This window comes from Pseudoliparis swirei, chromosome 12, assembly GCF_029220125.1.
Source record: "Pseudoliparis swirei isolate HS2019 ecotype Mariana Trench chromosome 12, NWPU_hadal_v1, whole genome shotgun sequence".
NCBI classification, from domain to species: domain Eukaryota; kingdom Metazoa; phylum Chordata; class Actinopteri; order Perciformes; family Liparidae; genus Pseudoliparis; species Pseudoliparis swirei.
Genome location: NC_079399.1, coordinates 16,765,368 through 16,792,506, shown reverse-complemented (window position 1 = coordinate 16,792,506; position 27,139 = coordinate 16,765,368). Strand labels below are relative to the sequence as shown.

The 27,139-nt window shown below is 43.4% G+C and overlaps 1 protein-coding gene across 5 annotated transcripts in view; it reads right to left on the bottom strand.

The window, feature by feature from the left end:
- fam184ab (family with sequence similarity 184 member Ab) overlaps positions 1-27,139 on the bottom strand; it is a 131,437-nt gene that overhangs the window by 3,238 nt on the left and 101,060 nt on the right. For 3 of the 5 annotated variants that reach the window (XM_056428298.1, XM_056428300.1, XM_056428299.1), the window contains exons 15-21: positions 21,550-21,703; positions 20,187-20,314; positions 13,715-13,899; positions 10,692-10,838; positions 2,657-2,774; positions 2,409-2,513; positions 1,040-1,293 (exon numbers count right to left, since the gene is read on the bottom strand). In XM_056428298.1, the coding sequence (XP_056284273.1) occupies positions 1,040-1,293; positions 2,409-2,513; positions 2,657-2,774; positions 10,692-10,838; positions 13,715-13,899; positions 20,187-20,314; positions 21,550-21,703 (1,091 nt within the window). Of the gene's footprint in view, positions 1-1,039; positions 1,294-1,361; positions 1,881-2,408; positions 2,514-2,656; positions 2,775-10,691; positions 10,839-13,714; positions 13,900-20,186; positions 20,315-21,549; positions 21,704-27,139 lie in introns of those variants that run through there. The other 2 variants (XM_056428301.1, XM_056428302.1) reach the window with 2 other exon arrangements.

Genomic DNA, 27,139 nt, shown 5'->3' with positions numbered 1-27,139 from the left:
GAACAGCAGCTACAACATACAGCGAGATCCCCCCCGCCCACACACACACACACACACACACACACACACACACACACACACACACACACACACACACACACACACACACACACACACACACACACACACACACACACACACACACACACACACACACACACACACACAGGGGCCAGTCCATGATGGCGGAAGACAATATCTACTTGGTTACGAACTCGTGTAGCAAATCCTTTTATTCACAAAAAAAGACAAAAAAGTGCATGTTGAAATTGAAATGAAGATGAGATGATGAAAAAACCCTAAAAAACAGATACCGACACCACGTTTGACAACATAAAAACAAAACCTGTTGGCATGCGCACAGCGACCACGGTCAGACTGACGCACAACGTGGAGGGACAGAGACGTAACCACAGAAACGGAACAACACGCCCCTTTTGCATTCCCAGGCCATTCTGTCACGCTTCGGTCGGCTTTCATGTCCTCTCTAAATATCCATGTTATTTATATTTATTGAAGCCGAATGCAGTCAGGTCTTCCCAACAGCAGGTGTGACTCGTTCCACACTGTGATACGAGGACCACGTGCGTACTTAAGATCCCTTCACGGGTTTCGTGTGACAGCAAACGCCATGAAGCCGTTTTCCACCGACTCATCGTGCTAACGTTAGCGCAGTTAGCTCGCTGATTAACTCCGCCGACCGCAGTCATCAGTCAAATTAACGGCGGCTATATTTGGGCACAGCGGCAGAGCTGGCGATTAGCGAGAGGTGACAGACATTCAGAGCGCGTTGAGCTCGTGGTGACGATGACTTCATGCTCCGGGTGGTTTATGAACAGTGGAAATGTGAAGCAGCACTTATTGTCCCGCTGTTTGTCTGAGGCCTTAAAGCCTCAGGCTATGAGTCGACTCATCGAAAATGCTTTCGTCACTTTAACCAGCGGGGTTTATTTTTTTCTCAATTAAACCGCGGCCTGTGATTGGATGATTGATGCGTGGATTGACCAGCCGCTGCCCGTCGGGGCTGAAAAGGTCTCACCTCATGAATTTCTTGGGTTCGGTGGGAGGAGGGGTCGGCGGGGGAAGAGGTTTGTTGGAGTTGAGTTCAAGGTGGTGGAGGGGGGAGTTGGGGAGGGGCTCTAGGCGGCTGGGCTGGGCTGGGGGCGGGGGTGGGGGCAGTGGGGGCTGCCCACTTCCTGAACCTGCCACGCCCATACCGGCTGCCTCCAGAGCCCTGACATTGGGAGAGCTGCTGAATCGGCTGGCGGCTGTTTTCTCATTCTTTTTCCTTTGCTACACAGACAAAAAAAAGAAAAGGAGGGGAGGGGGAGGGGGGAAGGGGGTCAAAAAAGGGAGCAACAGGGAAGTTGGAAAGAAAATAAGAGGAAACGGATAAGAAGAAATGGAGTGCAGGGAGAGCCCCTCCGGAGGTGGAAACGGTCCGTCCAGGGAGAGAGAGAGAGAGAGAGACGGCGCGCTAACCCGATGCGACGCAAAGGTTGATCGAAGAACAGACTGAACGGATCAATCTGAAGGCGCCGCCCGCTCTTCAGGAGCAGCATTCGCTCTGAGCAGAATGGAAGTTGGAGATGAGGAGGGACGTGTCGGAGCAGGAAACATCTCACGCTAACAAATGGCTTGGAAAGCAAAGGAGAGCTGGAGGGGGAAAAGTCAGGGAGAACAATCGAATCGGGCGGAAACCACGACACGACACACACATGTACAGGTATGTGGGGGGGAACCAAAGACATGTGACAGGAACGGAAAACACTGGAAGTCGTAGGAAACCCGAGAGATGGTGTGACGGTGGCGCACTGGTCATGCGGCGGGGACGTTCAACGCAACGAGAGACGCCGTTCTCCAGGAGCAGCGACCGGATCCTGCATGAACACACACTCTGGGACATTTAACTCCCCTCCGACCAACAGAGGGATTTAAATCTGGGGAGTCCAGAGATCCCGTTCTTGAACTGCGACACCTTTACGTTTAATTGCTGTAAAGAAATGAGACCTTGGGAGGCGCGACTGTTGGCCTCCTTTTCATGCTCGCGGTGCTAAAAGAAAGAATAAAAACACACCACGTCTCCTGGTAATCGCTTCGCTTTCAACGCCCTTGATGACTTTGTTTGCGGCGAAAAGAAGAAAAAAACGTGTTCAAATTGATTTCCACCCTTTTTATCGCCTGCCGTTTGTTGTCCACGCCGACTGGAACGCCGTCATCGTGTCAAACGACCCGCTCAGGTGGAGCCCGACAGTCGCCTCAACGCGGTCTCATTTGTTCCAGCGCTTGGTGTAATGTGAATGACGTGACGGAGGAGATGGAGAGGATATCATCTTTGCCATGTGCTGAGATCCAGCAGGGCCCCTGTGTGTGTGTGTGTGTGTGTGTTACAGGACAGCAGGGCCTACCTTAATGAGCGGGTTGATGACTCCTACGTTGGGGCTGGCGTTGAACACTTTGTTGAAGTTGGTCTCCCTGTTGACCAGCTCCAGCTGGTAGAACTTCTTATCGTCCTGCAGGAGGGGAAAAAAAAAACCCCCACGTTAGCCGAGGTGAAGACCCGGGGGGGGGGGGGGGGGGATGGAAAGGAGTCGTTTACATCCAGTCTGTCGGAAAGCGAAAAACAAGTCGCACTCCGTCCTGCAGCGTTACCTACCACCAGCTTCTTGACCAGAGACTCTCTCTCAGACACCATGGCCCTCAGCTCGGCAATGACCTTCAGGTCCTCGTGGCGACTCTCCCTGTTCCTGAACTTGTCCTCGGTTCCCTCCAGCCTGTGAGACACAAACAGAGATGTTCTGCACCAGAGACCCACTGACCTCCACCAGAGACCCACTGACCTCCACCAGAGACCCGCCTCCTCCACCCGGGCCTGGTGGAGGAGGCGGGCCGAGAACATCCACTTTAAGGAGCGTCGTTAAGTACGAGTTTGAGGTTCATACTTCTACAACCGCTGCATCTCAGATGCAAGTTTTCTCGTGCACTATCTGTATCCGGCAGCTTAACTTTTCATATTTTAAGATGTCACACCCCTTACTGCCCGAGGAAAGTACGTACAGAAAAAAGAAAGAAAAATACTTGATATTCTTAGTTGTATTTTATATTTCCATGTGCACGAACAAGGTACGGTACAATTTGCCGACACAGTCCAACTTTGAAAGATGAATATGTTTGTGAATTGTGTAGTGAGAACATTCTCCGACTTCCTAGGTGAAATAAACTCTTCGAAAAGCGACTTCAAAAACGGCCGACTCGTGAGAAGATGACTTTTTGAGAACATGTGATGATGATCATACTCCAGTGAGGAGAGGACCTGTTGACAGCACGATGCAACATAAACATTCACACTTCACTGCACAATGAGGACTTACACTTTTAATACTTTTAGTATAATTTACTAAAATACTTTTACTGCAGTAAGATTTTGAATGCAGGACTTTTGACGTGCGTTGGAGCATTTTCACAGTGTGGTATTTGTACTTCTCCTAAAGTAAAGAATCTGAATACTTCTTCCACCACCAATGTCACACACTCAAAGCTTCCTCCTGTGTGTGTGTGTGTGTGTGTGTGTGTATTAGATGGAACAATTTACGAGTTACGGGAATAAAAGGTGTGAGAGAGAGAGAGATAAAAAAGATGAGGGAACAGGCTTTGCTTTTTCATTAGCTCTTGATCAATAAAGCAGTAATTGTCCCGGTGTCTCGCCTCTCTCGTCTCCTCTCATTACAGAAACCATCAAGTAGTGGAGAAAAAAAAAAGTTTCTCTAGAGGTTGTTTTAGTTCTGAGAGTTCTGAGAACAGAAAAGACTTTAAAAAGAATTTTTTGTTGTTGTTATTTCTCAAAGAAATCATCACAGGTGACACTGTTGTCCATTTTGTCGCATGTAGAATTGAACTTATGCACTTTTAAATGTCACCAATAATCGAGCTGTAATGCAAGTCCTTAGTTGCCACATGATCAACCGTATCATTGGTTACGTTACGTGTTCTCCTGAGTGTGTACTGAGCACTGTGCCTGTTCATGATTATAATAACATATTTTCGAGTAAAAATCTAATGGATAATTTGGAGGATGCTAAAAATGGACCTGTACCTGAAGAGCACTTTCCTCGTCTTTTGACCACTCACAGCGCTTTAACAGTTAATGACATCATTCACCCATTCACACACTGATGGGAGGAGCCACCGGCCCATCAGGACTAACTAACATTCACACACCGTATAACAGCCACGGGAGCGATGCTGGGGTTCGGTGTCTTGCCCAAGGAGACGTCGACATGGGGATCGAACCGCCGATCCTCCGGCTCCCCCGGATGTGCATGACGTGCTCCGTTTGATGGCGTTGTCCTTCACAGTGACTTTGGCCATGAATCTGACAGCACGATCTGAGGCTTTATTTTTCAGCCAACTCCTCTGAGAGCAATAATATCTTTTCTGGTGGAGTTCATGATCCGATCCAATGATTGTATTTTTTATTTACCACTGGCCGGTTGAACCCAATTCCCTCTGGGCAGGAGCACACCGAGGCCAAATGTTTGGTGTACAGCTATTTTACGCCTGACTGCCGCAGCATCAGCAACCCTCCACTGGGCGGGGAGACCCCGTGTGTGTCAGGGAGTCCCGTGTCACCCGTGGCATTTGTCGTATTTTGGGGTGTTTTTGTCGATGAGCACACGAAGGGAATATTTTCAGATGCACCTGCTGTTGCTCGGCTTATACACACGCCATCAGACCGATTCACGTCAATACAACCTGCAGGGCGGGATACATCCACATCCACCCGCTGCATGCTGAACAGACGCTCCGGTCTAAAAACATCGTAAAGCTGAACCAAGACGGGGTTTCTCTGGGAGTCGTATATTCTTTGGTGAAGGTGGTGTCTGTGATAAGATGACGATTTGGAGTCTTCACTGCTCTGGACTTTAATAAAACCCCAAACTGACATGACTGATGGTCAAGAGGAAGCGTTGTAATTAAAGTGTTGCACTTATCTCCCCTACCTTCTGGCCGAGCTGTGCCATCTCCTAGCACGAGCTAACTCACCGAATGTTATATTTAATAATTCTCCAGCACCTAACTGTAAGGACACTTTCCGTGGTGAGGAAGAACCTACAGAAGCATACATTGTGTGTGAAGATTTTCCCTTTAATTAACTGACTGGAGGTGTTCGGATATAAAAAGTGATTGAGCAACTGTCCCTCGCTAAGTCATTTGTTTTCTTGTATTAAAAAGACTCATTATGCATAATCACTTAAGGGGATGATTATCATAGGACATAATGGTGAAAGACAAAGGAAGACGATTAGCAAATGGAGGACAGAAAGTTAATATAATGCTTTAAAAGTGTACGTCGACAACGGCCTGTGTAGAGACTGTGAAGGCGGCACAGTGTTATCTACACATGCCAGAGACAGCTACGTCCTTTAAAAGTGATGTGTGAGGATTTCTGCGGTGGGACATTAAGCTTCAGAAATTTCCAACCCTCCTCCCTCACTTTCTTTGTCGTGATGTATTTCAGCTCTTGGACTTTGCCATGTGCTCCTGAGTGCTGCTTGGTTCCAGATATGGAGGACAGAAAATTAATTAAGTATAAATACATTTGAGAAATGCATGAATTAATATAGGAATAAATAAATAAATGCTTAAATAAATGTATACATAATTAAATAAATACCGGAATAAATAAATGCTTAAATAAATGTAGACATAATTAAATAAATACAGGAATAAATAAATGCTTAAATAAATGTATACATAATTAAATAAATACAGGAATAAATAAGTAAATGCTTAAATAAATGTATAAATAAATATATACAGGAATAAATAATACAATAAATAAATTGTCCATACAAGGACACATAAATGTCACGCATAAATAAATGAAGAAATACGTGTGGAGACATAAATAGAGACATAAATAAATGAAGAAATACGGAAATGTAGGAATATATTTATTTAATGATGTCCTGTTTAGGTATAACTTATTTTGATTTATTCCTGTATTTATTTATTTAAGCATGTATTTATTTATTCCTGTATATATTTATACATGACGACTGACTGCATCTCTACCTGTAACACACAGACGTGCTTTAAAAAAAAACTCCCCATAGAATCAATAAGGCACAGGCGTAGGACAACATATTTAAATATTCATGAGATGAGCCTTCACAGTGGGTGTTTTTTTAGCGAGACGGATTTGTAGTGAGGGACGGTGATTAATTAGGAGGGAAAGGACAAGGCTGGTGGTTAAGACAGATCTGTGTTTTAGATAATTAGACAGAAGGCGGTGGATTATCTCTGAGGAGTGAGGACACAGAAATGCCTCCTCTGTGGCTAAAGTGAGGAAACAGCCAGAAAAACCAAACAACCTGCTGACTGATAAAGTACATTTGTCCCAGATAACTGGTCAAAACCACACAGGAAGTAGATTACGTTTCCTCTGTAAAGTTAATTCACTTTAAAAGACTGTAACTTGATGATGGCGCGACATGAGAAGTTAAGTGGTCAACAGAGTTATTAAGATTGGTGCAAAGGGAGACATGAATGTCTAAAACTAATTTCATGGCCATCCATCTGATATCTGAAAGAGATTTCCCCCTCAACCATTCAATGGTCTCATGGTGGTACGAGATCAAAAGTCAGGGGATCATCAAAGTTGCATCCCCTGGAGACCATGAATGTTTAAAAAAATCATGGAAATATATCCAACAGTTGTGAACTGACCAACCGACCGACTGGCATTGCCATCTCTCACAACGACGAGAGAAAGAAGGAAAATACTCTAACATGGTTGAGAAATTGCCAAAGTCTATTCAAATTAAAAAACGGCAAAAAAGATAAAAATATACTCCAATGTAATTCCATTCTCTGATAAAGACTTTGAAATAAGGTTGAAATGTCCTTAACAAGCTAGTTTGTGGACCTTGAGGTGTCGGCAATTTAAAAAATAATCTTTAGTCAGCAATAGCTCGACTAAAAAGTAAAACTAGGCATCATTTTATATTTTAATCTCTTCCAGGCGATGATGTACTTGGCCCTGTGTGTGTGTGTGTGTGTGTGTGTGTGTGTGTGTATCTCTGTCTGTCCATGGCTAATCTGCTGGCCCTCTTGTGGATGCAGTGATTCACACTTTCTATTATTTCCGCTATTAATTACTCCTCTCTCGATTTGAATGCCTGGTAGGACAATGCATGATTGTGTGTATGTACGTATGTATGTATGTATATATGTATGTGTGTATATATGTATGTGTGTATATATGTATGTATCTCCGTATAACTATCGCTCAGCAAATGACAAACTGAACTGAGAGCTGGCTACAGAGAAGCGCCTCATGTCCACACGACTGCATACACATGAGGACGCTCTGTTCTCAGAAAGCTTTAAAGTTTAACCAGCCGACTCAAAGCTTTACCACGTAAATTGCAGTTTAGCCGCACAGAGCCGGGCCGACAGCCGCGTAGATTAAGCTGTTGTGTGAGTGGAGAACATGCCCGATACACTTTGAGACAGTTGTGGTTTGAACTCGTCGGTTGCGGACGCACCTGGCCGAGCTGCTCGTTTAGGATGAGCTGCACGAGCCGAGGGGTCCGTGAGCTGTCTCCTGTCAGATCTTGTAGATTTGATTTTTTGTTTTTCATTTGCATTTTTAGATCTTCATGAAATCAGGATCGGTCCGACTGTCCTTGCATCTGACGTCCCGCTTACTGTGTGCGCTGACAAAGCGTCTCCATGAGGCCTCTTCACAGCCAATAGATGCACATCCTCTCCCGTCCAGCAGGCGGCGCTTTGCTCTCAGCTGACAAACCAAAAGGAGGTCAGCTCTGAACACACACACAGACACACACACACTCACACACACACATTAGGGTTTTCCATTTGGCTTTTTCTGAATATCTTTCTCTGGTTTCGGTTCATTGCCCTCCCGACGTGACGTCCTCCGCTGCCCACCAGCAAACCGCACCATTCAACTCCCGTCGTTAATTTCTTTCCTCCCTCCATCCTCTGCTGCGAATCGCTGCCTCCCCCCCCCCCCCCCCCCCACAGTCCTGCAGGTCACATCTCACCCACACTCTCCTTCTCTTAACCTCGTCATGCTATCAACACACTGCAGCGTGTGATCCACTTCTTCAGACCTACTCACTGCATGTCATCCATTATATTAATTCCCCACTTCATAGTCAGCAAAAAGGAAAGAGAAGCCATCACTACTCGCTGAGCTAAATACTACTACTACTAATAATATTATTATTATAAATGTCCTCGATCTTTATTTCATGTGTATAGAAGTCGTTTTTGATCCCTGCAAGGTCGACTACACCTGAGGATGTTGTAAGTGTATCCAAGGCAACCATTACCACCCAACAGAGAGCTTATTACACCATCGTTTAGCAATGAAGCTTTATAATAAATCCTCCTCAAACTGATCGTCAGTAAACCTTGCACCGATTTAGAGACACTGTATAAACATTCATTTTTACATATTTAATTTTATTCTTAAATGTAATATCCCCGACAGTTTTATTTTATTGTATATGTAAATTTTTTTTTGCTCCTGGGATGAATAAAGTCAAATGTAATTTAATCTAAATCAGACACGCCAACCAGTCCAATGACCACGCAGCACACTGGAGCTGACCCACAGCCGATCACACCACGGTCTGACAATTTGGGGGGGGAGGGGGGATTAAAGGACGGCACCATTATTTAATTATTTAGTTGCTTCTTGAGGTTTTTTATCTCATTCTGTAGCTTACATGTGGTGTTTCTATACACATTGAAATCTAAACATTCGTATGTTTTGGCCCTCTCCGTCTCTGCTCGATGACGCGTTGTAATACAGCAACTCCCAGTTCGGAGAAGCAGGATTAACGGCACAGAAGCGGTGGGCGCCGCCGCGTTGGTTGGGATACGAAGATCCCACAATAACAATAACACAAACTACGGCGGTCGACCGGCTTTGAAGAGTAAAGGGCTTCCTGACAGAGGCATTGAAATGGGATTTGAGGAGGTATAATTACATCGTTTGACAGCTAAATGTATTTTTCTTGTTCCGGTTAAGTTTTTCATTTCATGCTTCATGATTTAGTTTATGCAACAGACTCATACTGCATTATTTTACTCACAAAATGAAAGCCTTTCCTTTATAATGTGTGTATAAAGTTGGCTTCAGTCTTCTGAAAAACACAAACTTGTCAAACAAGCGTGAAAAGAGTTTTGAAAATCAAACACTGCAGAACCCGCGTGAGAGAGCGAGCATAAAGGGCCATTACGCCTCATGAATATGGATCCAGGAGCACGAGGCGAGAACAACGTATTCATTCGTGTTCCTTCTTTCTTAAAATGTCATGCAGCCTTTGTTCTGCAAATGGAAAACACATTGTTTCCAGAGGAGTGCGGCTCAGGTACATTCTGAGGGGCGATGAATCTCTCTCGCTGCTGCTTTTCATGGCGAGCCAGTTTGGCCGCGCACCGCCGGGCTCGCCGCAGCTGTTCATAACGTACGACACGAGCATTACGAAGAATTCAATTCATCGCAGTCGCCTCCGATTTCGACTTTACTTCATCTGACGCATAAAAAAATACATTTTGGCAACCTTTAATGCCATATCTTTTTAATCTGCTAATGTTGCCGACTGAATGAGACACATCTGGCCCTCTGTCCTCATCTGTCGGACTAACTGTAACTAAACCTAAATACTTAACTTTAGTTTTACAATATTGTACTACGCAAACTGTGAAAGAATATGAAGGCCATGGGTGGGGTGGGTCTGTGGGTGGGTGTTTCATTATTCATTATTACCTTCGCATTGAAAATGCAGAAGGTAATGTTTTGATCGCCGTGTATTTGTATGCGTGCGTGCGTGTTATTCGCATCAGTAAAAAAGTATTAAACCGAAACGCATGAAATTTGGTGGGATGATTGGTTATTATCCGGGGACCATTTGATTAGATTTTGGGTCGGGATCGGGTCAAAGGTCAAGGTCATGAAAAGGTCAAAATCTTCTTTTTACCAGAGCGCGGTCAATTTCTATCAAATTGGCATGCAACTAATGCCAAACTGTTCATAATTCAATGCCCAATCTTGTGATATGCGAAGGTATGCGCTCTACCGAGTGCCCGTTCTAGTTTATTAATGTTTCCTGTTTTCCTCTTTACAATTGTAATCTGATTGAAACATACACACAAACAATGTAAATACTTGTTATTTGATCACTGTATATCATATTGTGCATTATCAATAAAGTATATTTTAAAAAAATCATAAAAAAACCAAACGTTTTTAAAGAACAGATCGTCTGCATTGATGCGTTCTGCTCGTGTTTGTTTACTTATGCCCTGATTTCTACCGTGCAGAGTCTGAATATGTTATTATCATGTGGCGAAAAAAAAAAAAACACAACATGTGATGATTTTGTCCCGCATTCGATCATCTGCTCGACTGGAAGATAAAAAGAGTTAAGAGGCAGCTGTGAATCATGTGCTACTCTCCCCGGAGTAAACCTGTCTGTTGCTTTAAACCTCCACTTGGCACCTGCCAGCACTCAATTACATTATCGAGGGCGAATGGGTTGGCCGGCGCACGCGGCAATCACGAATTAGGAAATGCTGAAGCGGGATTCCTCTGCGCCCACAAGATCGCACAAGCACACACACACACAAGTGTGTTTACGGCGCGTACATACAGTATCTGAAGGGCGGAGATCTTGTCCTTGAGCACTTCCTGGGCTTTGTTGAAGTCCGACAGCATGTTCTGCGTCTCCCGGCTGTGGATGGCGTTCATTTCGGCGAGCTCTCTCTCGTGCCTCTTCGTCAACTCTTGTTCGTGAGCCCTGAAGGAGAGAGAAGCGTGGACACTCAGCTTTTTCATGTTGGCGCTGGTCTGGGTGCACCTCAAGTTACACACTGTCGGTTCAATTAACTGGACAGCATTGCATCATGGTTAATGTGCTTGTGTTACAGGTTTACGAAATGATATCTTTATCTGTCGATGAATATAGCTGTAAGAAGATTCTATTGAGGGAAACATAGAGAGGAAGATAATCAACTGACGGGCCGCAGACAAACCATCCTCCCTTTGAATGAAGCCACACCAGTAAGACCAGTAACAGTCACAATTCAAGCGTGAAGCATGTTAAAACCCCCATGGCGGCTCAGGAATAACAATTTTCTATGCATTTTTTTAAATGGTTGACATTTCCCTTCAAGACATAATCAGGACCCGCAGCCTCTCCACCAGGAGAAACAGACGCAATGGAAGCTGTCGGTGAGATTAAAAAAGGGAGAGAGATGCACAGAAGGAATTAGATGTACTTAACGGCTTGAAAACTCACTACCAATGTCATTATAATAGAAATATGCGACTTTTTGGAGTTTGCGCAAAATAACGGCGGAGCACTATCAGATAATGTGAAAGAGTTCGGTGTGACACGATGTACGACATAATGCAGAGAGCGCGTGTCCTCGACTCTCCGGCTTATCGGAAATGTTCAGGGTTTTGCTCTGAGAGGAAATGAGCTAAAGAAAGAGGAGGACGGGAAATGGGAAGAGAAGACGATAATAATTAAATGAGCGTGAACAAAAAAACGAGGCCCGATGAAAGGGATGCGAGAGATGAAGGACGATGTCTGTCAGCCTCTCACTCCGACTGGGCCGACTCTCCCCGAGGGCCGCACATCTTATCTCTCCCCGCTTCCCCTTTATTTATTCATCTATTGGCCTATTTTTAATCCCTGTGACCAGGATTCAGATGGAGAGTTACGTAACGGAGGGGAGAAATGTGTGGCGCATGGGCCTGCCAGCAGAGAGAGAGAGGGAGAGAGAGAGAGAGAGAGAGAGAGAGAGAGAGAGAGAGGGAGAGAGAGAGAGAGAGAGAGAGAGAGAGAGAGAGAGAGAGAGAGAGAGGGAGAGAGAACGAGGACGCATATATATGAAGTCTAATAACCATTAAGAAGGAAGCACCATGGGAACATCAACCAAACACACATGGAGAAAAGTCTTTAAACACACGCACACGCACAGACACACACACACAACATGTTAGTCTATGATTGGCTAATGAGTAGCTGGGCCACATTAGCCATGGAGCACTTTATTTATAACACGCTGCAGGGAACAACATGATTATAGATTCCACTTTGGTTTCACCCTAAATAACCTTCACAATAATCAATAACTCCTGACACTGCGAGCAGAGAGAGAGAGCGAGCGAGCGAGAGACCGTTTTGCCTGGTCGGGCTTTTCTTCCCTCTTTCATCCCGCTGTGCGTTCACGAGGACCGGAGTGCGGTTGCAGAAACGATCCTCATGCGACTCTCATAAGTCACATTCAGCCACATGATTACGGAGGTTCAGAGTCGAGCGTGGGCGCTTCTGTGTGTTTCTGAAACACGCTTTCCTGAAACGTGATGATGTTGCTACTCTGTTCGGATTCACCGTATAATAATAACAATCATTCAACCTTTTGGGGAATAGTCTAATTAACTTTGCGTTTTCCCGAAAGCGAGAAGAGAAGACGGATAGCGCTCCTGTGCCTAGACGCTCAGGTGTGGATCCAGGAGGTGACGAGCTGAGCTGAGCATACAGACTGAACGGCTCTGCCCACAGTTTGCTCGATGAATCCTGGATGAAGGAGAACACACATCCGAAGCGTTCACCGGCGAGCTCCACGACGTGCTCGGACAGGACGCGCAGCAGGTGGTCCAGAGCCTGTTGATTTGCCTCCAGCAGCCAACAGCAGAGCGACTCACCAGACACGTTGTGTTTACTTTCCTCCAGTCTGATTCAATTCTTCTCTCATCTCTCCAAGGATATGAACCAGATTCACAAAGCCTCTCCACATTCGTTTGTTTCGTGTTCGGCATCCCAGGTCAATTTGAGTTGCTCTTAATCTCATCTTTCCGTTGACACTCATTGCACTCGCGCCACTACGCACTCGATCAGAGGCGTTTTTTAACCTTCAGATACAGCAAAGCCGGCACTTCCGGTCTTTATGCCGAGCTAAGCTAAACGCCTCTGAGCTCCAGCTCTGTACGCGAGGTACAAACACGACGGTGGCGTCAATCTTCTCAGCTAACTTTATGAACCGAGAGTGAATACGAGGATTTCCCAGAACGATTAAGTATTTCTTTAACGGAACTAATTCAATTTAGGTTCGCCAATAGTGGATTTTTAAAGGTTGGTGTCATAAAAAATTGAAAAAGCAGAAAATCGGTTAATTGTCCGATCTTGTATTGTCGACTTGAAACTGATAAATTCTACATTGAAATATGTAAATCTTTAACTCAACCAAACCGATTAATCGGGATTAAAAATGTCATCACAGAACCTAAAAAACCATTTCATACACGCTCAGATCACTCTGATGCTCGGCACCCTGTTGCCAGGTTACAGCGTATTTCTATACACTGCATTGTGAGCTCACTGGTCCAGTAAGACTCCAACGATGAATATTTCAGAAACTCAATCTGAGACACAGAAAAGAAGATGCATCTTGTTTCGGTCTTGTATTCGGAAAAAAAGTCAGTTTGTGCTGTTTTTTAAAAAAGGATACGAAGAGTTGTCAATCTTCTAACATAAACACACATTATTCACACCAATCTGTACTTTCAATTACAATAACTTCAACTTGACATGTATAAAACAAAATGGCTGCCGTCGCATTATAGTTTCAGGCTAATCTCACGGCTGCTCCGGGTGCCGAGTCATACCTGATCTGCTGATTGGCTTCGCTGCGGATCTTGAGCACCTCCTTGCCCTTCAGCTCCAGCTCTTTAGTCAGAGTGCTGATGTTTTCGTTGAGCGTGTGGATCTGGTGGTCCAGCTGAGCGATGTGGTTCTTCCTCCTGGAGACCTCCTCCTGCAGCTCGGCGATCCGGCCCAACAGCTCCCGCTCCTAAGGAAGGGGAAGGAGGAAACCTGGCTTCATGTTCACGGCTTAATGAGGCGATCTCCCCACAGTGTCGTTTGTTCACTCGTGTTTTTTTAAATTTCTTCTTCGCAAACAAAAGGTAAATCCAAAGACACAGTAATTTACCTGTCTCATTTTTTTTCCATCTTTACATAAACTGAGACGCTCCGTCTCTCTGTGGTGAACAGTATGACATATTAATGCTGAAGGTATTGCCAGGAATATTAAACCCTCGAGACCAGGGACACTGAATATGTGTACAATGTCTTTGTGACATGTACAGTATATGTATATGAAAAGCTTAAAAAACATGGGAGTGCAAGGCTGTTCTGGTTGGTTTTACTGGGTGTACAGTGACTTTGACTTTTGTCTCTACTGGTATTATGAACTATATCAACATAGAAGAGTATTAAGAGTGGGCTATTGCTAAATGCCCTATCTCGCCATGTTAACCAAAGTGAACAGTAATCTGTGTATGAACTGACAGTGACAGTAACAACGATTATTACTCACTGTCCAATCATGAATTGGAAGCATAAATACCAACGTGAAGACTCTCGCCACTCTTGCTGTTACCCTGAATGGTTCCTATATGAATTACCACGGCACTTGACTTTATTACTGAAGGGGCTCTTTAGAAACGGCTTTGATAGAACGCAAGTGACAGATAGAGAAGTTATGTGTAGAGGGAGCGTTGTATCCTGTAAAGCAAACTCACGTGTCAAAAAACATTTCATCTCATTCTCAAGATGTTCATTTCAATCAACACCAGCTGACATGGTCTGGGATTCTGTGTCTTGTTTCCGGTTTTATTTTGAAGTCCTTGTCTCTTGTGTCCTCTGTTCCCCTGCACTTCCGGTCCCTGTGATTGTCTGCCCTGTCCCTGATTGTTCATTCCCTTCACCTGCCCTCGGCCGCTCCTCTGCCTCCTGTTTGATTGCAAGCCCCGCCCTCATTGTTTCCACCTGTGTCTCGTTGCCCTGCGTATCTAGTCTGTGTCTACTCCTCGTTCTGGGCCAGATCGTCTTTCGTTCTTCCCGCTTGTTCCTCGTCCTCTCGAGACTTTTTTGCAAGCAAAGGAGATTTTTTTTCTTCCCTCACCTCGACTCCCACGTGTTCCTCTGCTCCTGAGTCTCTGCCACTGCCCTTCGGAAACGTTACAGAACGATCTGACCAAGACCGACTCGGCGGAGGAACAGCACAAACTGTTCAACGTGGACTCAGCGGACTCTGGTTCCCCTCCAGGCTCTGGCCTCCCGATGCGCTCTCGTGGGCCAACACGACAGACTTCTCCTGGACGCGATGGAGTCCTCCCAGACATTTTTGCGGCCATTAAAATTGCGTTTTTTTTAACTGAGCTGATTGTTGCAACATTGGACTGCAAGCAGCCGCTTTAGGAAATGCCTGAGCATTCTTTTGAAAGGTGGAACTAGACATACAGGACTTAAAGATGCAGGGACCAGTGGGGCTTGGGGCCACCATGATGCTTTAAGATGACCGTACTGAGTCCAAGGGCTGAACTGATGGTAATAAAGAGATGTTGATCCGATCCACCAGCAACAAAGTTCATTTTTTATATAATTCAAATGTTATCACAAAGATCTAAACAGCTACATCTTCACATTATGATCGACAGCCAGCAACACGCGAAGCTGCCAAGTTTGGTGTTAAAAGCCCCTTCCTGACGGGGAGCAGCGACAGCCTTGTTTGCCAAATTGATCATTATGATTAGAGACTTGAATGAAGAGGCGAAGCCGCGATCTGAAGACTCCCAAAAGAGGGCCACTCAACTCCACCAAATCAGATTAAATATTGTCACGTTATTGCTCACTAATGATTTGTGGGGCAAAAAAAAAAAGCCATCACAATTTATTCCAAGGGCTGTGTTCCTATATCCAAAAGCCATAATTTGTTATCACCGGCCCATGGTCACAACCTCCTGCCTCACTATCGGTCTCCATCTGAGTCTCCCTCAACATCTTGATTTTAATGTCATTGGCAGATTCTTTGCTGTCCGTAAACCTGGCGGCGCAATTCAACACAATGAGGACGGGGCAGATTAATCTGTTAATGACTCATTTACTCATTTCACTCATCTTGTCAAACTCCCGGCTTCATTGTGAAGCGAGAAAGGCAGGAGCCCCCAGCCCCCAACAAACCAACAGGAAGGGGAAGAAAAACAATGAAAGGAACAAATATCAAAAATACATTTAGGTATTTATTGCGTGAGGATTTAAAACTTTTTTTAAAAGGCTCATCTAATCAAATTACAGCAGATTCACCATGTTTGATGTTCACATTCATTGCAGGCCGCCGAGCTCGACTTCATCTCTCGCTACCATCTCTCCCCCCCTCCCCCCACGCTGAAGAAATTGGTTAAATGAAGGCGTAAATGTGCACCATCTTTTTCTGCCGGCCGCCCTCTCTCTTTTTATCCTCATTTTTAAGTCCTTGAAAAATAAATAGGTTCTTTAATTTTGTTTTATTCATTTTTTGATGTGAATCATATTATCCCCCGCCAGGTCATTTCATTTTGACCCGATTCAATGTTTCACCTTTCTTTTATATTTTATTTTTTTTATTATTTTTTTTTTTGGGTTTAATTTGCAATTAAAATTAAAAAATTAAAATATTTATTATTATTTTTTTTTAAGTTGAGTGTTTTATACTTGTGTTTATTGATGTTTGAAAGAAAGAACCGACAACATAAAATGGGGGAAAAATAAATCAAAGGCGGGGAGGGTAGATATTGATTCGGGTCAAAATGACCCTAAGGCAACACAAGGGTTAAACATTCATCAGGCGAGACGTTAGCCGGACAAATCTCCTGAATCTTACTCAAAATGGAAAAATGTATTAAAGATGACGGGTGGGCATTTCTCGGGCGGTATCATCCATCCAGTCTGACAGACAGAATATTATGCAATGAACTGCTTCTTTATAGAATACCATTATTGTGAACCTGTTATTGCATTCAGATTGTGATTGTTATCCTTTGTTTTAATGGGCAATTATAGCGACGCACTGTCAACGCCGACGTGTCCGCAACTCTGGAGACCCAAATCCGGATAAGCCTCCTCTGTAAATCACGAGAAGGGTGGATTTGTGAGTGGCCATTTTTTATGTCAGTTTCACATCTTATGAATCACCTCGACTAAACGAGCCATTTTTAAGAGTAATAAACAATCACAACTTGAACATTCAGGCATCTCATGCGGGTCAAAGGTTGACTGCAGATATGCATGTTGAATAAAATACTTTGGGGGAATTTCTACAACATGATTTATTCCCCAGAATGAAAGTTCACTGGCCTCAACAGGAGAATGAACAACCCGCTGGCTTGAACTTGGTCCAATGTAAAAATGTATATTTTCAATCTTACTCAGTGTGAATGATGGCGTCAGACATAAAGAGGAGAGGGATTCTCCTCTGAGGCTCTCCTGAAGGTTTATTACCTTTTTTCGCTGTGAAAGGTTTTTATTCTTCTATTTTCTTGGGAGTTGTTCCTGATCCAATGTGAGGTCAAAGGTCAGGGATGTCGTATTTGTACAGTATGTAAAGCCCTCTGAGGCAAATTCGTAATTTTTGATATTGGGCTACATAAAATAAACTGATTTGAGCTGAATTGAATAAACTATCATACATGTTCTGTCAAAGTTAGAGCACTTTTGGTTAGTTCATATTCAACAATTGTGTATTTGAAGTCGGTGAGGATTTAGAGGACCTTTGTGCCTCTGGAGCTACTAAACGGTTATCTCTCCCTTCTCATTGGAGGCTGAGAGCGAGACGCCACTCAGGGCCGACATGAGCACCACCTCCTCTACATTATTTCAGCTAAAATAATGATTCAGATATATTTAAAAGAAATATGATTTTAGCTTAGAGGCTTTAAAGTTACTGGAGATTAATACTTCATTAATATCAGGTCTGACTTTAATTAAACAACTGGATCCAAATCACAACTTTGCATTTGACAGAAAAAAAGAAGAGGAAAGTAAAATAATATGAACTTATTCAAATGGATTGGGATGAAAGAGCCACCAGAGAACATGACAGCACTCCTGAGATACTTTATGTATCCTGATGAAAAAAGAATAACTTAAGTAAGTTCAGACAGAAAGAAGCACTTTGTGAAAAACACTAAAAGCTAAAAAATTGACCGATAACAATGAAATATAACAGAAAAGACATTTAATGTCAAGAGATGCTGATGATGTGATAATTGATCAGACAGCTCGGTTAGATCGAACAAGTCAAGTATCACCATGGAGACTGATGACTATGTGTACACCCTGTACTCCATCAGCCCCCCCCCCCTCCCCCATCTGATGTCTGTTCACTAATTGGAGGAATACAAAAAACAACATTGAGCACAGCGTGACGGCTGTCTGCAGCTGGGCTCAACTCAGGAACTTTCTGTGAGCCATTAGAGCTCCGCAAACAGACATTAATGGAATCACAAACTCTCTGAGTTCCTGTGTCTGAATTTGCACAGGCAGCATAATATCCCGAAACCCGAAGGAATATTTTAAAGCCGAGGGAGGTAACAGCAGATGGTGAAAGCACAGAAAGGATGCAGCCTCCTTTAAATTGGGGTAGCCAAATAGTGATTCTCTCTCTCTCTCCCTCTCTCTCTCTCTCCCTCTCTCTCTCTCTTTCCCCCTCTCTCTCTCACTCCCATCACATTTGATGTCTGATTCTCTGCTGTGCCCAATCGAGATATTAATGCCCAAAAAGTTATCTTTAAAAAAATGAAAAGAGGGGGGAAGTATTTAAAGCACCAGAGCTTGAGCTGGTTTGTGATGTGTATGGTAGGGATTGAGATGTGCTTGCATGAGAAAAATAGCCAGAAGCCATCACTAGAGCTTATTTATTTAACATTTAAACCAATTGCATTCTTTCTTGGCTGATTCCCAGGTGAGACTCTACTCTGGCGTCAGAGAGCAGTTTGTGTGCTGCAGCAGCGACTGAAATACAAACTGTTTCCACTGCAGACTTGTGACTGACAGGCGGCTCAGACTGTAATACTGAACTATTAGCTTTCATTGCCCCCGATTGCCTTGGCCACGAAAGATAAGAGGGACTGATGTTGGAGTGTGTGTGTGTGTGTGTGTGTGTGTGCGCGTGCGTGTGTGGATATTGAAGACAACCAGCTGTGCGTCTCTGCTGGGTCATCTGCATCACAAGGCAATGAGATGGTGTTTGGGGTAATTAGTAAGATTTACAAGGAGATAGTAAGAGGTAGCCTGCCGGCTGGTGTGTGTGTGTGTGTGTGTGTGTGAGTCTGCGGCGGGTGTTATTTTAGGCACACCAGCTAATGTAATTTCTGTGTGAGAGCTGGCAAGAAACCTGAATAATGTAAATATTTAAACTACTTTCCCGGTCAGTTAAATTTCTCGGTGTATTTGTGATCAATATATTAATTGTGTTGTCATCAAAATGCCAGAAAATAGTCAAAACTGTCCATCACAATTTTAGATAAAGATATAAAAAATGATTGTTGATTAGTTTTCTATTGATCAATCACTTAATAATCATGAATATTTGAATTAAATCAAACCCTGCCTTCACACAGGAAACAATGCAGCACGTCATCACGGTTCACCTTTACGCCGTGTCAGCGTTGTATTCGTGGAAACCCAAAGCTTCCTGTTACTCCTTCACATTAAAAGCATTCAACTGGCAAAACATTGGGTTGCATTGATTGTGAATTGATTGTCACTGAAAACACAAATCAACTAAATCAACCAGGACTGAAATTTTATGAATTATAAGCAATAAAATATCAATAAGCTATTCATTCATTGCAAGCATATTGGCATACATTTCTAATCAGTAAAGCCTGAATTACAGGGCATATATTCCACTGAAACTGATATCGATTTTTTTTTTAGGTCCACAGCAAGACATTGCTTTGCAGCTGAGCTCCTTTCTATTTTTAAATCCACTGTAGGTATGACATTGACTATGAATAACTAACTAATACAATCCCACTTGAAAACACCCAAACTATCCCTTTAAGTGTGTATTATTTAGATTTATTTTCCAGGATTAGTGCTAGAATAGCTTCCTTGGAGACTGAGTATGAATGTGTTGGTAGAGGTAGTAATAGTGTGTAAGAGAGACCCTGAACGCCTCACGGGTGGATTTATTGGAATCAATCTCCTATTTGACATGTCATTCATCACAGTAGCTATATGTTTATTTCATATTATTATTTATGAAGGCCCCCCAACAGATCCAGATGCATCCATAGGAGACTGGTCTCCTACCTGTGTCCGGTTGTTCTCCAGGGTTTTCTCCAGCTCCAGCTTGGCAGCAGCTGACTCCTGTTGGTGGGTTTGTCTCAGGTGTTCGATGGCCGACGCGTGGATGTGGTTCAACTCTGATCGCAGAGAGGCTGACGGGGAAAAAAACCGGAAGAAAAGGACATATTTAATTTGTACAGAGAAGATCACACATATGGAGCTGGTTGTCCAGTGATTTTAGAGCTCTTTGGAAAAGCTTACAACTTTTAGTCTGCTGGCAAAAACAGTGCTCAATAATGGCAAAAGCATTTTTTAAAAGAAAATTAATAAATAAATGTTTTTTCACGCGCACGGACAAGATAAAGATATGGAGGACAGAAAATGAAATAGGTACAAATAAAGAAATAAATAAATGCATGAATACATACAGCTCATTTGCATACAAAGACACATAAATGTCACGCATAAGGTTAAGAAATACGTTTGGACACATACATAGAGACATAAATAAATGAATAAATAAGGAAGTGTAGAAATAGATTTATTCAATGACGTCCTGTTGAGGTATAACTTATATTTATTTATTCCTGTATTTATTTATTAATATACTTATTTAAGCATTTATTTATTTCTGTATTTATCTATTTATTTATACATTTATTTAAGCATTGATTTATTTATTCCTGTATTTATTTATACATTTATTTAAGCATTTTTTCCCCCTGTATTTATTCATGCATTCATTTATTTATACTTAATTCATTTTCTGTCCTCCATATAAAGAAACAAGGGCGAGAAATTAAGAGAAAAAAAGGGTTATAAAAGGATGTCAGGATGTGGGAGGTGAGAGACAGATGGGAGCAGCTCTCCGGTGTCAGGACCGTGACATGAAGGTTAATGGCGACCGTTCATCACCACACCGCATGACAGCTGGCTAAAGATAGAGGTCTTCCTGCACTGTCCAACAACGTCGCTCTGTCTCCCATTTTCTGCCGATCTTGTCCATGTTTTACTTGTACATCACATTTTTGTCCATACAATAACATGTCTCCAAAAAAAGAAAGGACGCCATTTCTTGTGACCACGTTGCAGTAATAGGAACGGCCATACTTTCCCACCTCAACGCTATCGCTGTCCCAGCCTGAGGCACCGTTTAGGAATCAAGGGAGCTGTCCTGCAGCCTGGTCTGAGGTGATCAGGACAGGTTTTATTTCTAAGAATCTTTTATTTCTCAGTATCTTTTATCAGTTTGACTCCAGTTTCTACGGTTAAATCTGTGCACAGTGTGACAAAGAAAACAAAACCTCTGTGCATTCAGAAGTCATTTTGTTAAAAAGGAAAATATACCAAAGGGTCATGGGAGTACACACACACACTGAGCCCTTACCCAGCATGGCTTTGCCCTCGTCCTCCAGTTCAAAGCGGAGTGTTTGCAGCTCTTGTTCCGACTGCTGTTTGAGAGTCTCGATGCTCTGGCGGTGAGCCTCTCTGAGAGACTGCAGTTCTGCGTGGTGATGATGGCGGAGGCGCACTTCCAACTCCTGATGGAGAGATGAGAGTGTGGGGGGGGGGGGGGAATCAAGGGAGGATGGGAAAGGATAACAGAAAGGGACAAAGAGGTACAGAAAAGTAGTGAGAAACAGGAACACAGGGAGTTGGAGGACCAGAGAGAGAGAGTGGCGGGGAATAGAGGAGTAGAGTAGGGTGGATGAAAAAAGTGAGACAGGGAGAGAAAGGGAAGTAGTTAAGCATCATGTATAATCCTCCAGAAGGGCTGAAGGAGAAACTGGCCAATCATCACACTGACTTAAGTTGTACGGAAACACCGGCTAAGAAGAGCAAAGTAGAGATGAGATCTCTTGTCAAAATGCATCAAGACAATTCTGGAAGTCTCGTAGAAACTTAAAAGCTTTGCGGATAATTGTGCAGAACGACCTTGACTGTGAAGAACCATTGAAAAGACTCTATGGTAGAGTTTTTGAGAAAAAAAAGGTAACTTGCTTCTATTTCTAGGCTACAGTTATTGTAAAAAAACAAACAATTAAATAACTAACAAATAAAGTTTCTTGAGCTACAGAGTAAAACCAAAAGTGTTGGCACAGAAGACCTAAGGGACTTGAACACTAAGGATTTCATGATAATTAGGTGTATTATGAAAAGGTGTTAATCACCATTTTGTACTAAGTGTCCTAAAAGACAGAAAGGTCGAGACAGACGTGTCCTGTGTGTACAAACGGTCATTAATAATTCTATGTGTGGAGGGAACAGCAGTCTAACTGTTTCTTTCTATGTTAATTGACAATTTATGTAAATGAGGGGATTCATTAAATTGTGTTCCTTCTATCTTCATTCAGCTGTTGATGATTGTGTGTTTGCTTCATTACAAGATGTTTACAAACATATAAGAATATGAGCAAAGAAAACTGACAAGCTCTTATTTACACAGTATTAGCATCAGGCATTAGCAATGCTGAATGGAGGGATACACACACACACACACACACACACACACACACACACACACACACACACACACACACACACACACACACACACACTGCTGGCAGTCGCACACTCACTCTGGCAGAAGGAGCTGTTGATGTGTGAGGAGCCATATTTTGTGCCCGAGTGTTGATAGGAAATATAAAATATTACTTTGAGGGAAACAAATGAATAATTATCGATGGTTCTGTCGACTCGATCAACGATTCGAGAGACGTTTGTTGTGTTTGTCTTTTTCCAGTGAGCTCATCAATGTGACAGAGTTGGCTTTCAGTGAATATGAAACCAATATTACATTTGACCACCAACAGACATTTTTTAATTAATTTTTTACTGTAAACATGCTGACAGTTTTTATAATCGATAAATGAGTTTTTTCAAACTTTCAGCCCAAAGATACAGAAGTCAGAAAGATATTTGACTGCTGGAGCTATAAAGTTCTCGTGCACTTTTCTTTTGGTTAGTTCCGAAGACTGAAAGTTTCCTTTAGTTCCTATTGCTGAATGTAGCACTGTGTGTTGTTTTCCTGTCTACCAACACGAGCTTTAATAACTCGATCTCGAGGCTCAACTTGTATTTCACCGTGACCACAGATTTGGTCCGTCACCATACACCAAAAACATCTCGTTACGTTACATTTAGCTGACGCTTTTTATCCAAAGCAACTTATAATCCTGTTATTATCATACACCGTAGACGCAGCTACAGGAAGCAATTTAGGGTGAAGTGTCTTGCTCAAGGACACATCGACTAGGGTGGGGATTGAACCTCCAATCCGTGATTGAAAGACAGACCTGCTACCCGCTGACCCACAGTCGCCCCCTCGCTGCCCTCTGAGAACTCTGAAGGCCTTCGTTAAACATATAGATCACCGGGGATATTGACATTTAAATAAACAGGTGAATAACGATGATGAAGGATGATGGTGAGAATAATAGTTAAAGTTCACGTGAAATATTGCGATTTGATTCCACATATTTATGTATTTATGTATTAAATATTGTAAACCGCCCTCTCTCACATGCCTCAAAGAAGTGTTTTCCAACTTTGTACTCGAGAATGCATCGAACATAATATCCAGATAAATCATTTAAATATAATCTAACTCTTAACTATTAGCATATTCTATTAGCATTGGTGACCTAGAATAATAAGGGCTAATAGAATATAACAGACCATCGTTTTGTATTATTCCACAAAGCCCTGAAGGCACACCAAGAACACTGCTGTTCACACTCAGTGAACCCATCTTCTTTACTCAGTCAAATATTGAGATGCCATTTTGAAAATTACGAGACCCCACGAACAAGGAACATTTAAAATGGTATTCATGGGAGGTTGACGGCAACATCTGTGGCATTTTAATTCGCCTCAGGGAAATGAATCACGGAACAAAGAGAGCTCTGAATATTCAAATGAACCTCGCTCCGAGGTGGCGGACGACAGTCCCGGCTTCCGAGTGTTTGACGAGGCACTCGCGATGTTTTTGTGGCGACACTTGAAACGAAACGGTTCATTCATGACGTTGTGAGGGAGCGGACAACAATGATGTTAAGGCTGTATTCCGCTGTGTACACGCTCAAACTGGCACCAAGGAGCTAGCCTCCTCTGTCTCACTGTATTGTCACTAATACACCATTCGGTAGTCACAGTGGATTCCTCCCCCTCAGCACCCCCGGACCTCCACAGCCACCTGCTGGTAAACCCGGATGACCGGCTCCCCGGTACCCAGGGTGCACACACATGCTGACCAATGGATGTCCAGGAATTTAAACTACATTTCCATGACCAAACATTTTTTAAAATCTGGGTGCATACATGAATAAGTGAGAAAATGTCGTATTTAAACTAACAATGAGAATACCAAAGCATACAGTATATAACCTTACATGACACAAATGAATGAGATACAATAGTTTGATTACAAGAATAAACATTTATGTCTTTTCAGTTAAGGTTCGAGTATGCTGGCTTATATTTTGATCGTTCTTTTAAAAGCTTATTCATTATGTAAAACTCAGCGTAAATGCACATATGATTATAACAAATTTCCATGACTTCTCCAACATTTTAGGGATTTTTTTTTCAGGACTTTTATCAGCTTGGAAAAAAACATTTAAAGATTCTGTGACTTTTCACGGTTTTCCATGACCGTCGACCCTGAGGACAGTCAATACACAGCTATCCCTCAGCCTCGATGCAGCGGGTAGGGGGTAGGGGGTGGTTCAAGGACCGGTGCCGAGACGAGGTCTCATCGGCATCAGCTGGTGTTGAGGATCAATAAGCCCCAGCTGTAATTAATCTGTCTGTCTGTCTGCGTGTGTGTGTGTGTGTGCGTATCTCTTCTCTATAAAGAGCACCACCAGCAGGTGGAGGAGGAGCTTGGGTGAGAGGTCTCATCCGATCGCCAGTGATATATGTTCAATAAAAGGTTTTGTGAAAAACACAACACTCCGTGTTGCCGCCTCCACACACAGGATGACAGAGAAAGCTGTTACAGGTGTGTTGCGGTTGGGAATGAGTCACTCCCCCAGGCGAGGGAGTTCAAGTATCTCGTGGTTTTGTTAACGAGTCGGGGTAAAGTGGCGGTTCGGTGGAGTATCGGCGGTGATGCAGGTGTGGTGTTGCACCATCGTGGTGAAGACAGAGCCGGGCCGGAAGTCAAAACTCTCGATATACCAGTCTACCTCAGTCCAACCCTCACCTATGATCATGAGCTTTGAACTCGTTTCACAACAGAAGGATGACATGTGTGGACAAAAGGAGGTTCCTTTGTCGAGGGTCCGGGCTCCGCCTCCCAGAGGGGGACGGGGGGCTCACATACAGAGGGAGCTGCTCCCTCTTGTTGAAAGTGTCCAGTTGAGGTTGTTTGATCAGGATCCTCCTGGACGCCTCCCTTTAGAGGCACGTCCAACTAGTAAGTTGTGATCCCGTTGAGTTATCTCTTTTATAAATGCCAAATCAAAACGGGGGGAAAACTTAAATGTATCCAATCAAACGGGATTTCGGGAGACTAGCAACTAAACCGCATTTGACCTCCAGCTTGTGATAAATCGTAGCTATCGGAGTAACGTAATACTGGGAGGTTTGATGCGTTTTGATGTCAGATGGCAAACACTTTGTTTACATTTCAAGAGTGTGGTTGAGGTTTATTCTGTGACATCACGTCCTCCAGTAAAGCTCAGCCTGCTGCTGTATTTGCGAAGCCGCCCCCTCATGATGGCGCGATCAGATCAAATCTTAAAAATCTACTTTAAATCCCTCTTGTAACAACCAGCCATGACTCCGTCTCACGCATCAACACGTCACATTGAAGACACTAAGGACGCCGAGGGGACTTTAATGTCCCTAAGAGGAAGCCACTAATCCCTCTTCATTGGTATTGATCATTAGTCTTTTTGTACTGCGCTCAGGAAAAAAACATACCTTTTTTATTTCTTTAATTAAAAGGGAGCACAATAATTACTCTTAATCACAGCGTGTCCTATAATTACACACTGACTGTAATGTTGTCACATTCCCGTCCTGTTCTCTCCTCTCGGTGCCGTGTGTCCGTGTGGAGGCCCGGTGGTTCAATCCTCATTTCATTACCGGGGCGGTCAATATGTGTTACTTTGCTGGTGGGTGAATCCATTTAACTAAGTAAAAAGGAGGGGGTGATACTGATGAGCAAGAGTGAGACACAGGGTTTAGACACACGGAGACTGGGGCCCTCGGGTCCTCTGGCAGGCGGATCCATTTGCTGTAACACGGGGTCTTAATCCTGACCCTGAGGACAACTGAGAGACCGAGTTGGAGGAGCCGAGGTGTCTGAAAGCGGTGATGCTTAAAGGCGTAGCTGCTTCGTATTCAGGTGATTTAGAGCCCCAGAAGAGCAGAACCGTAATGCCTAAACTAACCTGAAACACATCGCCTTGGAAACAGGTGTTACATGTTCTGTAACAGTTTAGCTCCACACCTTCCTTTTTGTATTAGTTATTTTCATCCTGTCTCACTGACTATCATGTCATTCCAGATCCTGCTTCCATCTTGTCAGTCCAGCTCCCCTCACCTGCCTCTGATCACTCCCTCGTTAGTCCCTCATTCCCTTCACCTGGTCTTCATGCCCATCTCACCTGTTGCCCATTCCCTCATTAGTCCCTGTCTACTTAGGTTCCCTCACTTCAAATGTACTCTGCCAGATTGTCTTGTGTTTTCAGACCGAGCCCTCGAGCGTTCCAGTGTGTGTTGATTATTCTGTCTGTTCCGTTCCTGACTATGCTCTCAGTAAAGGAACTTTATTTGCATTATCTGTCTCCCGAGTTGTGCATTTGGGTCCACCCTAATCCCCCCGTAACATGTTCTATTTGTGACAGTTTTTGTGGGCTTTAAAATTTAGATGGATCATAAGAAAAAAGAATATATAGCTACGTAGTGCTCAAGATTTCAGCAATATTAATGGACGATTTATAGAATACGGGGATAAATATTCTGTT